The sequence below is a fragment of the Pseudopodoces humilis genome, chromosome 2 (assembly GCF_049639895.1).
Source record: "Pseudopodoces humilis isolate 2021_Gansu_Grassland_sample_001 chromosome 2, ASM4963989v1, whole genome shotgun sequence".
NCBI classification, from domain to species: Eukaryota; Metazoa; Chordata; class Aves; order Passeriformes; family Paridae; genus Pseudopodoces; species Pseudopodoces humilis.
The window spans coordinates 69,952,878-69,965,506 of record NC_142201.1 but is presented as its reverse complement, the minus strand read 5'-3'; the positions used below and the strand labels follow the sequence as shown (position 1 = coordinate 69,965,506).

The window sequence follows — 12,629 nt, the reverse complement described above, 5'->3', positions numbered from 1 at the left end:
AACCAGGGGAAACTGGACTGATAACCTCACATCCCTCTAAGTGGCCTTCTCAAGCAGGACCTGATCAAGTGACCACTTACTAGCAAGAATAAAAATATCCAGTACACCACTCATAGGCTCCCGTACTGCAGTCACTTAAGCAGAAGTGTGACTCTTGACATCAAGAAAAAAATTCTGAGGAAACAATTGTATTCCACCTGTGACTGGCTTTATACTGGTGCACCACTGCTGACCTCAAATTACCTTCTCCTAATGAATCTTGTATAAGTGAAAGCAGGTTGATGTTATACAATTATTACTGGGAACATCTACAGATGTGTAGAGATATACCTGGCACTTCATGTAGGATGAAAATCAAAATCTCATGCACTGGCTCATTTATTGTAAGTGCTGGTCAAAATTTTCAAAGCATTTTGAGATTTCTGAGAAGATCCAAGATTATTCCACATTGGATTTTCTGAAATTCACACCTGCTAGACTAGCAACAGCACAAGATCACAACACTAGCAATCAAGATTATTAATCTTGCCTTTTAGGCTGTATCCTCAGGTTTCTTCTGAGACTGCAAATGCGAACAGCTCTGCTTGTTTGTGCTGATGCAAATGAATTAATTTTATCTGGACAACTACATTCCTACAATAGCAAATTAGTTATATCATTGTATTTCTACTGCTTTCCTTATTCCTGACAGCAGTGTATCTACAAATACAACCATTTAAAATGAACTTTTACTTCAATCCAGGTTATATTTATATTTGCTATTGCTCCCTTCCAATATGTCACTCTTAGCTGCAGATTCCCACATTTAAATTTCAATTCTGCAATGGAGCTGTCTGTACATTAACTAGATAATAAAGCTGTCATCATAGCCAGGAGAAATCTAGGATGAAATTTCATTGCCTGAACATAAGCACCCAGGGCCATTTCAAATGTTCAAAGGAATCTAAGATATCTCTACGTGCCACACATCATGCAGGTATGACACAGGACCTATGGGAGGCCTGGGCCATCCAGAAGCAGCCCCTGGGGACAAAGGGAAGCCTGACAGGACATCTCCAGCAGTGCTGGGTCTTTTATGTTCCAGGAATCAAGCTGGACCCCTTAACAAGGGCATTGGCCAAGCCTACTGAGTGACCATCCAGGCAGCATTACAAGCAGGAACCAGGTGTCAAGCGGGATTGCAGGTAGGTTTAGATGGAGCTACAACCATGTTCCCCAGTGCTGTGGGCAACCCTGCTTGGTCCCCACTTCCTGCTCCAGAAATGTGCAGCTTCACCATGAGGTATTTTCCAGCTGTGCGCAGCTGTCTTCGACAGCTGCCCCTCACGTCACTTGACAGCTATTTTTAGTTGGGCTCAACTCCAGGTGCCACATCCAGGTGCTGTCAATGCTGTGCTCCCCAGGACCCCCTGACCACACCCAACAGGCTACAGTGGGAGCTCTCCCAGGCTGCTTTCAGGTAAACAACTACACCACAGAGTCTGTGCCCAGCCAGACCAAACCCCTCCCATGCCTGGGCCCAGACTGATTTCCCAATCCAGGTACAGCAACTTCAAGGACTTGATCATGATCTCGCTCAGCTCAACTTGGCACTGGTACAACCCTGCTCCATTTAATGGCACATGACTGCTATTGGCATTCTCTGTACTCATTAATAACCAAGGTAAGCAACATCAGCATAAGGTGTTTAATCACTGAAATCTTAGCTTAGCCTTTAAAGCCCAGTTCTCCAACTATTACTCAGACCATTGTGTACCTTTGATAAATTCAGCACTCAGAACTGATTTCAGAGGAAGCGCTGCCCAAAGAGCACAAGATCTGATTTGTAGAGTAGTGATAAAATATTGCTTATGTGGATGCAACTTTTATCAGTGATACGACAAAGAATTTGCCAGTACCTGAAATTGGATGGCAGGACTTTCACTGATGCAGATACACAAACCATAAATAACCGTTCATCCTCTATACCTGACCCCATTCCCTGCTGCAGAGAAAGACCAAAGTAGAAGTCTGACCCAACAGAATCTGCTGCTGGTCAGCTTCCTGCTGTGGGGACACTTTTGAGGGCTGACACCATGATAACAAAGTTAAAACAAGCCCTGGGTGATTTTTTTTTTTTTTTTTTTTTTTTTGTCGATGTGTTTGGCCAATACAAATCCCCACTTCATAAAGGTCTTGATGACTGTGTACATTACTGAGGCTCCCTGACCACTAATCTGCATTTCAACCCCTACTGTTTGCTATTTGGATTTTTAAAATTTTATCTTTATGCTCCAAATGCAATAATGTTCTATAACATTCACTTACAGACAAATACAAAGGTATAAGGGGACACTTCTCTCCTGAAATGTTTTGCCTACCTAGTAATCTTCTGGGAAGTCACAAGTAGGGACCTCTTGGCAAAAGACTCCCAGCCTTCCTTCTGCTTCTCCAGGGAAAACAGCATCCTGACTCTGCTTCTCCTTTTTCTGCCAGTTTTTTGGGTTTTTTTGGTTGGGTTTTTTTTTTTTTTTTTTGGGTGGGGAAATTGTTTATTTTCCTTAGCTACACAGTAAGTTGCAATACTGCTTATTCTGTTATCTCTGTATGTTTGAGCTGCCTGGCTGAAATGTAATTTTGCTAACTACTGCTGCCTCCTTCTAACCCAGAGAAAACAAATAATCAAAATCTAACAATGCCTATACAAAAATACATATTAATTTCCAAGTGCAATTTATTAAAATGTGTGATAAATTAAACAGATGATGATTCTGACTAAGTTACAAAGAAAACCTGAGTAGGTTGAGAAGTTTTGGAACACAATTACTACATATTCTCAGTGAAAAGTTTTGATGCGTAGTCAGTCGTGTTCTGTAAATTACAAGGCTTGAAACTATCACAATATTTGCGCTAGGTCATGCAGGTATCTTTGTATTTTGATCAAGAATATACATTTCTGCATATATTTAGGGGTCTATATAAAAATGTACACATTTCTTACACTAGCAACGACAGCTATATATTATAATTGGTGACTATTAAACAGCTATTATTTCTGCATAAGACAGAAACTGCCAAATCTTAGGAACTCAGCAGTAATATTAGAATTGGCTTTTCAGTTTATACAAGCCACCAAACATAAAAAGGGCCAAGGGATTGTCACCTAGTAGCTATAATTTTTTTTACCACCTTGACCTAACACAGTAAAAGTCTGGACATGTCTCCACCCAGGTACACGATAAAAGCTAACTGCTGCACTTTTTCTTGTTGATAAATAGCAGTTGGGAGAGCATTAGTTGAAGTCCATTTATCAATACTAAATGAGGTCAAAAGCTTGTTTTATGTTTCATGGACATGATCAATACTTTTTTTTTTGCAAACTGTTGTGACAGACACAGAGATTATGAAACTCTGGATAAATAAAGCATCCCAGAGAAAATTCATTTATTGCCATTCATTTATCAAATTTCTAGATTTTATAAAACGATTCTGAAGTGTTAAGAGAGCCCAGTGACCCCCTATTGATCCAACAGTGATTCCACAGCAATAGCTACCATGGAAATGACTGCTTTTGCTGTAGAAGAAAGCACACTTTAAGTAATTGCATCTTCAATCACAAGCAAACTGGAATTATTAAACCAGTCCAACTCAAGAAAATTTCCATCTCTTCCTTTCTAATTAAATGCAAATTGCACTATATTCTTTTTCTTTACATCCCTCTGCCACTAACATCTTTTCTTTTTAATAAGCCTTTGAGAAGACCCCGCATAAATGCATTGATTATCTATCCCTAGAATACCAAGGGCAATTTGAGCAGTGGCCTGCAAGACAGCAAAATGCAATCCATGAAACACCTGCAAAAAGCACATGCTTAAATTACACCTATATAGACAAGCAAAGCAGAAACAATCAAAATAATACAGCCATGGCCAACATTTAAACTAAGTTTTAGCTGCTTGGAGGAAAACCTGCCTTTTATCTTCCACTTTGATGACCCCTTGCCCCCCCCAAAAAAAATTTGTCTGCAGCCACAGTTTAAAAATTTGCAAAATGTTGCTTCTGAGGGGGACTCCCTAAAGCAATACCACTGCACTACACCAGTATAAGCTTTATACTCACAGAATAGACACAGGAAATACTATGCATTTTAGTAAAGAAAAAATATATTACCGTGCCCTGTGACACAGCAAAAGCAACCCCCATTAGCAATACAAACTGCTGTAGTAAAACACTCATTTTAGAAGTTTTAAAAATTGGGAAAAAAAGTTTATATAATTCTCCTCTTGGGATCCCAAAGCATTTGTGGTGTTCTGATTAACAAATACACCTATAAAACCACATTAAGAGATCAGGCTATATAGATACAAAGAAAATTTAGCCATATACTTTCTAAGGCCTTTTAATGCAGGTTTGCTTCATTTAACCTGATCCTTGAAAGCCTGCTTATCGCAATCAATGATAAAGCATAAAGCTTTCCCTCTCAGCAATATGCCTCACCAAGCTTAGCGAGTTCACCTTGGTAATATCCACATTTCACAGATAAGGAACAGATACAAAGTTAAGTCATGTAGAAGTACAGGGCAGGACTGGAAATGACAAGCGGATCTCATGATTCTCAAATCTGTTCCTCAGCTTCAAGGATTTCCTTTTTCCTTTCCTCTAATTAACTTCCAGAACCAAATCAGCTAGCACATTTCTGAATGGCAGAGGGGAGGAGTTTGCAGGGAAATGTACTTCCTTTGCAGAAATAATCTTATCACTTATATAAAAACGCCAATGTGCTAAAACCAGAAAACCATTTCCTCTAGGTTTTCTGGTGACTTGAAACTTGGGGATGGCTGGATGATGCTCTTATACTGTCCCTTCTTTCCTTTAGTATCTGAACTGGAATAGCAAGCATGTGGTGTATATTAAAGGGGTATTAATATTCTCTGCTTCTTTTAGATGTACACATATTAACTCCTAAATAAATCCCTAAGTATTTTCTCAGAACACCCCAGAACAAGTAATAGGTCTAAAAAAAAAAAATTAATTTCCCTTTATTTGGCAAAATGAGAAACTTCTTTCAGGCTATCTTTGTAATACCCACTGGCAAATCTCAAAAGCCAGATGATAACCACAGGTTGGAAATGGAACTTTATGCTAGCAAAGCAAAACATAAAAAGCCATAAGCCTCTGCCTCTATTCAGAGTCTCTCCAAATTGAGGTCCTCTGGCTCCTCACTCTCTCCACCCTTCCAGAGCAAAGCTGCATATTTCCTCCCCAAGTCCTAGCAGCAGTCACAAACACAGCCTGCGATGGGTGGAGCTGCCTTGGGCAACTCTACCTCTGCCAACTATTACTTCCTAGAGCATGGGGTGTGGGCACGGCTGCTGTGCTTGCTTCCCCCAGCACTCGGCTGGTCTCCAGCCTGCCACAGCATCCTGGTGCCACAAGCAACACAGCAGCCTCCAGATGCCAGAAAGGTAAAATGCAGGTGGCTCGGTATCACTTTGGGTATCTCAACCACCTAGCATTGAAATGGATTTTCAGTGCCAACAACTCACCACACTTGATGCAAGAAACCAAATCACATGGCCTGAGGTGCTGTTCCACTTCCTGGGGTACTATTTATTATTCCTGATCCCAGGGTGAGCAACAGCTGGGTATTACTGAGGTGCCACTGGAAAGCTACAGCAGAGTCAAACATGAGACTCTCTGGAAAGGCAGAGGTGCACAAATGCAATAAAGAAAGGGTGCAGCTTGTCCCAGGCTAACTGCAGTGAGGTCCACCTGAGCTCTCCCTGTCACCATCCAAAACATTTCTGCAGGGATGACAGTAACTCCTCTATTATCCTACAGTTTTCAGGAATGGCCAATTTTATTAAGAACTGCAGCTACTTGGTATAAAATTTAACCCAATCCAGAATTCAGACTACTGTCATGACTGCCTGGTTTTCCTTCTTCCTAGCAGTGGATATAGCAACGAATGATTATGGGCTGCACCAAATGGATGAAAGCTCTGCTGCTGAAAGCTTTTGCTACGATAGGAAGATACTCCTGCCATTTGAGGGCTCCTTGCTGCATTATTGCAGCAATGGATTCTGCAATTTATGTTTGTAGCAATGCAGTGGTTTCTAGTCTAGCTGTGGGCAAATGCATCTGTAAGTCACTCACCGGGTGACTGTGGGGACATTGTGTGAATGCATCCTGACGTGCAGAGCAGCTCAGAGTTTAGTGCAATTCCAGTGTTGCTTGGTCTAACTGAAACCTCAGTTTTCTGCAAGATGCTGTTGAAAGCCTGTGATGGGGTTCTTCTGCTCTGCCCCCAGGCAAGACCAGAATGCCCCTGCAGAGGTGAGCCCTCACTCCAAATTACAAGCCCATTAGGAATAAACCCAGTTTCAGAGATTCCCCTCACTACTTCATCTAACTATCCTTCACAGTTTACCACATTTACAGTTATACATTAACACCTTAGGTTGATTAAACTACACTCTAAACGGCACGTGGATGAACCAGAGGTGAATAAATCCAAAAGGAAGGGTTCAAAGAGCTGAAAGCAGCTAGCTCCCAGGTGTGCTCATGCCCAGCCATGTTCCAGAGGCAGGAACTACAGACTATGATCCTGGCTGCTGTTTGCTCCTTGCAGGCAATTGAACATGACTACATCCAGCTACCACCCCTTGGTCCTTCACTGTGAGGACACTTTTTGAAGCTAGAAATAGCGAGGACAAACAGCGAGGCAATATCTGAGTCCTCTATATCCCACCCATAAAGTTCTTCTTCATCTTTATAAGCTGTCCTCCAAGTTAAGCCCTGTGTGCTTAATATTCAGAGCCTAGAGACCTGTCCAGGAAAAAACAGATCAACTCTGCCAACAGCTGAGCACTGGGGACTTTATGATGTGGACTAGTTGGGACCAGCAGCTTTTGTATGGCATGAACATAAATGAGTTGACAGACAGGTCTTAGAATATTTAAAATATTGTCTGCAAATAAACTGTGACTCAATCATAATTACAGCAGAGCTACCTCTTCACTGTAATTTATCATTCACTTATGGCCATGCAGATAAGGTACTCAAGTAATAAAAAGTCTGGTGTACTGTGAAGCCAGATGCCAGCAAGGCAACCTAAATTCCAGACACTCTATGAGATTGTGAAAGACTAGGTGAAATGTCAAATAACTTGATTTTTACTTTTTTGTAACAAATTCAGAACTGTGTTTTGTTCAGGCAGCCTCAGTGGCTGACACACACCAGTCCAAAGCAGACTAAATTTTTTTATTATTATTCCAGTGACATGGGGCTCTTTCTTCATGAAAGCAAAGACCATGTGAAACACTCTAAACAAGTACAAGCTTGTACCTAATCATCTCTTCATGCTATTTAAAAGCAACATATTGAATATAAATGACAGTAGCATGAAGCAGACAGTGGCAAAGCATGGGATGTCACAGGTGAGCTTTGGTGACTCACATCTCTGTAGCTTCAGAAGTGCTGAGGCATGGATGTAGGTTGCACTTAATTAGCTCTTCCCTGGGAAGCAACCTCTGTCAGGAACAAAACCCAAGAAATCTCCCCTGCTCCAGTCCAAATCTTGCATTTTGGTGAAACCATCGAAGTAACAGAGGTGGCAGGACCTCAAGACTCAATCATGCAAGAAAAAAAAACAACCCAAAACATCAATTCTGATGAACAAATAGATGTCCTTGCATGAATACTGCAAAATCAGCTTTACACTGGTGGGGAAATATAAGGTAGAAATATTTAGTTTCCATATTTGGGAAAATACAGAGATGGTCCAAATTCCACAGATTTCATTTGCTGACTGATCTACTAGATGAGTGAGTAAGGGAATAAACTACACTTACTCCCAGCTATGACAGCCAGACCTGTAAAGAAATCCTATTTCAGCCTGACTGGTTAGGACCTTCTAAGCTTTGTACCAAAATACATCTTCAAGCTTTAGTGGCTGTACTGAAATACATACTGGCTTATACATGAAATCTGAACAGAAAGGCAGATCCATGAAACATGGAAACTGCACAGTTGTCCATCAACACAGTGTATCTAAGGTTCAGACAAAATTTTTAAAATGTGTGATGTCCATGGCTCCACACTACATCTCAAATGATTGCTGAGAGAGAACTAAGCACTCAGCCATCATAGAACAACCTGCTGGGCCAGTACAGTAATGTAATGCGGAGGTGTAAGGTAAAAATGAATTGTAGTCAAAAGTTCAAACCCCAGTGACCTCATTGTGTGAATATGTGGCATTCAGAAAAGTGCCTACAGGCTGAATAAACTCCAATTTAAAAATAACCTGGCATAAGCATCTTTGGTGCCAAGCTAGCTCCATGCTGAGGGAAGCGCGCTGTAAAGCAGGAAATTAAATCCTCCAAAGAAATGGTAGGAAGAAACCATACCACTCTACCTGTTTTGCAGTCACTCTGAGTGCCACAGCTTTAGGGTTGTGTATGAGATGAGGAGCAGGCATTGAAAAAAGAAACAACAGACTTTATACTCCATGTGTAGTAAGATAAAAGCAGACCCTGTCCTGCATAGCTCCTGCTTCCAACCCACAGCTACCTCCTCCAAAAACCTTGTTTTTTTCCATCAGAAGAGGGGTCTGTCTGGATGCAGCTACACCATGTGAGTGGCCACAGCTGTTTTTACAAAGCATAGGGCTCCAGGCAGTGCTCACAGCAGAGTGAGGGCTTACAGCCAAGGGGCCTATTCCCTGGGCACCACTTCCTCCATCTTTTGCTCAGACCATCCCATATTGCCTGCATACCCACTACATGAACCCAGAGCTGCCACAGAGCTGTCTGTATTTTAGACAACTGAAGCAAGCACTAAGAGACACTCACAATTACCCTAAAATATGTTATAATATAAAGAGAAAGCTTAAATTGCATGTTAGATAATAACAGAACGTGGTGTTAAAACTAAAAACTGCAGTAACTTATCCATCCCATGTACACACATTCATGTAAAAACTGTACTGGTTTGCTGGGAGCCAAAGGGAAGGACCAGATTAATTTCTTCTGGGTCATGATGGCAGCTCACCACTAGATGGTAGATGAGTAGCATTAATTCCACCTCCCATTTTATTCCTGAGAAATACTACTGGCATCCATCCACACTAGGGCTCTTGCCTCCTCTGGCAGTGTGAAAGTTTCTCCTTGCATGTAAGTGAGAGTTTTGGAAAATATGGATGGTAGGAACAGTTCTAGGGCTCCAGAAGAGGAATAACCTTTGAGCCCAGACATTTATACACACTGAGATTATTTTTTCAATCTTTCAATTGCTGCAAACACAACAGTAAACAAAATTGCTTTTCTCCAGCAGAAGGACAATAATGATAAGCTCTGTAACCATTTACAGTTAGTTTGCAAAAACTATGCCAAGCTTTTAAAAGTAGAACAGCTTCACAGACATTTTAAAACTTCACAGCATGAAAGGCTGAAGCTTGTGCAGCTGCAGCATTGCATTGCCTATCTCATACCTAACGTCTAAGATACTTTAGTCAAACTGAGGTAACTTAAAAGATATACCCACTTTGTGAATGACATGCATATTTATACAGATCCAGGTGGATTTTTGCCCCAGTGAGCTGGGGTTGAGCTAACCTCACTGCTTCAGACAGCTGCATGTCTGACAGCTCTTCACCAAAGATGCCAAATCATTACAACTTCTCTGTGTCAACTCACACCATGTTTTAGGCGGGGGCATAGTGTTATCATGTGAATTTACCTCAGAGGTGATGCAATATATCTATCTACCCATTCACTGAGAGCATGAAATCACCCATTAGGTGCTGTGAAAACAGTGTCTTCACCAAAACAGTAGCAGCACACTCAGCCCAGCATCCAAAGTACTGCTGTCTGCAGTTGGCAAACAAATTAATAAGCAAGCAGTTCACCCTCAGTATGGTCATCACTGCACAGCAAAAACATTGGATACAACTGAATGCTTAAACCTCTGTACTGTGTCTTTCACACCACACTGCTCTACAAATATTACCATGTTCTGCAAGGTTTCCACAGGCAAAGTGTTTTACAGTAAGTCAACACTACTTCAGAATACACGGACTCTTTAAAAAAGAGCTTTCAGTTTTGAAGGAAACACAGCCAGACCCTACTCAAGCTGGTAAAATCTGACACAGCCACATGACAAGGTGGTGTATCTGCAGGGTGCAATGAGCTGCCCTTGAAAACGCACATGAATAGCTTTGCTGCCAAAACTTCCTTTGATATTCATGTGCAAAGAAAAAATAATTGTACATTAGCATCCAAAGAGAATATTTAAAATAAATAATTGCTGTCAGCATATTTTAGCAATAACAAGCTGCAGCAGCCATTACTTTGCATTGTTTGCATTGTTTTGCATTAATAAAGACAAAACACAGTAAGAAATATACATCACTTCTGAAGGATTTTGCTTTCTTTCTTACCTCTTCCTTTTTCTCTTCAGTACCAGAGGCTAAATTTAGGCTCAGCTGAGAGTGGCTGCTTATGCCACTGTCTTCATTTCCATCATCATAGTACACAGTTTGCACTGAGTCTTGGAAGCAAACAGGATTCCTGCTCAACTTCAGCCCCAGTACCTCAACTCTCTCTTCGCTCTCCGATGAGCTCAGTGACAACGTGCTGTGATGGTTTGGACACTGGAAATTCATACTGCACTTGACTTTCCCTGTAGTTGGACTTTGAGGCTTTGGAGTTGTTGGCCTGACTGGAAGGTGAAGGTTTTCGGCTTCATCTGTACACTGCTGGGTAGCTTTCGGTTCATCTGAGTCCGAATAAAAGACTTCATTGGGAAATGGACTAATGTCGTTCAGAGTAGGTGAAAAGCTATCAGAGTCTGGGATACCTGATGACGTCCTGAGGCTTTTATCTTCAGTGACAGCTACATTCATTTCAGCCTCCTTATCCTGAGCAATCACAGGGCTTTGCAGGCAAGGTGTTCCTGGCAAGGAAGAGTCAGGACTGGATACCGAGGAGGCGCATCTCTTCCTGTCATGATCCGTGCTGCTGGAAACCCTGCGGGAGTAGTCATCGTGCAGCCTGCTGTTAGACCTTGTTCTCTGGGACAGCTCACTGGGAGAAGGAGACGTGTTCTTGGGGGCATCCTTCTTCCTTGCAACATCTGTAACGTTACTGACAAATTTCAAAACTCTGTCAAAATCCTTTGCTCTGATGGGGCTCTTCCATCGCTTGGATCTCCTCTCAGGGTTTCCACCACTTTTGTCAGAGTCAGCAGAGGCAACACTCACAGTCCTTGCTGGCATCTGTTTTTCATTTGCAACCTTCAGATCAGCAAGGTTTGAGGTGGACTTCCGTTTGAATGAGCTTTTCTTCAGAAAGTTCAAATTATCTGAACTTCTGCTTCTCCAATAAATGATCCTGTTGTTTTCAGAGTCTTTCACGAAAATTTCACAGATCTTTGGCTCTGTGATGGCAGGTGATGTTGGCCTAACACAGTTGTGGTGACTCTGAACTTTATCTGTGTCCAGCAGGTTTATGCGACCAGCACCGTAAGCCCGCCTGATGCTGCGTGAGCGGTGAGTGTTCCTCAGGAAGGACTCATCGCTCTCCTCCACATCTGAACAGTCAGAAGCTAAACCATCCACTGCATTCTGGAAATCGTGCAGAGGCCCTGAATAGGAATACCTGTTAGTCTGTACTCGCACCACTGCTCCATTCGAACCATGTTTGCCTATGCTGCTCTCATTTAAGATGTCTGAGCATTCCCTTGCTTGAATTCCTTGTTGAACTGAAGATTTCAACTTCTTGAAAGATCCCATCTTTCTGATAGAAGAAAAGGCATTCCACGTGGATGAGTTGCCCATCAAAACCAGAGAACGAGGCCTGTCGGAGCTGGAATTAGCCCGTTTCCGAGGAGTGGTGAAAAAGCGCATGATTTTGGAAGGGCTGAGCTTATCCTCTTGAAATTCCTCCTCAGGACTGTTGCTAGTGCTGTGTCCCCCATTATGACTGGCACAGGTAGTCTGGTTTTGGGGCTCTTTATTATCCATAACTATACAAGTAACAGTGGTGCCATTTCCACAGCCATTTGGAAATGTTGTCATGCTCTCAATGCTGTAGGCATGGAGGTGGAGGCTGGGGTAGCTCAAAGCAACACTGCTGTCTCCACCAGCTGACCTCGCTGCCTCCCCTTCATCTGCTGCACCTTGCCTTGCCTTGCCTTCACATCGACTGGGTGAGCTGAGCCCCTCAGGCGGTGCTGCCTGCATCAGGAAAACAAAAGCCACCATTAAGAAACTTTCTTACGAAGTCCGGACTAAAAGAAGTTTCAGCTACATTGTAAGAAATAAAGACACACACAAAAGGATGGAGTTCTTCCATAGCAAACAAAAGTGTGTTGCAGGGGTGCAGAGGAGGCATTTGTAACTCAAAGTATAATTACATTCGTTAGCAATTTAAGAGACCAGCATAATTTCAATACGTACTTGTTTCTCTAATGCTAATCAGTTAATAAATTCAGTACAACTAACACACCTACCTTACAATGGTAAATACAATCCTCACATGCACTTAAGAGAAAGAAATTCCCAGTAACAGCAATCCAGCCTTCCTCCTCAGGCGCTCAGCACTGAGCCCCAAGACACCTGGGAGATTTTAATCTAAAGCATGTTCATCAAG

General features: G+C 42.0%; 1 protein-coding gene across 2 annotated transcripts in view; it reads right to left on the bottom strand.

Annotated features, from left to right (window-relative positions):
- Positions 1 to 12,629, bottom strand: part of SPATA13 (spermatogenesis associated 13) — a 71,974-nt gene that overhangs the window by 32,023 nt on the left and 27,322 nt on the right. For both annotated transcript variants that reach the window (XM_088067663.1, XM_014250378.2), the window contains exon 2: positions 10,418 to 12,214. In XM_088067663.1, the coding sequence (XP_087923789.1) occupies positions 10,418 to 12,055 (1,638 nt within the window). In that variant the 5' untranslated portion in view covers positions 12,056 to 12,214. The remainder of the gene's footprint in view (positions 1 to 10,417; positions 12,215 to 12,629) is intronic.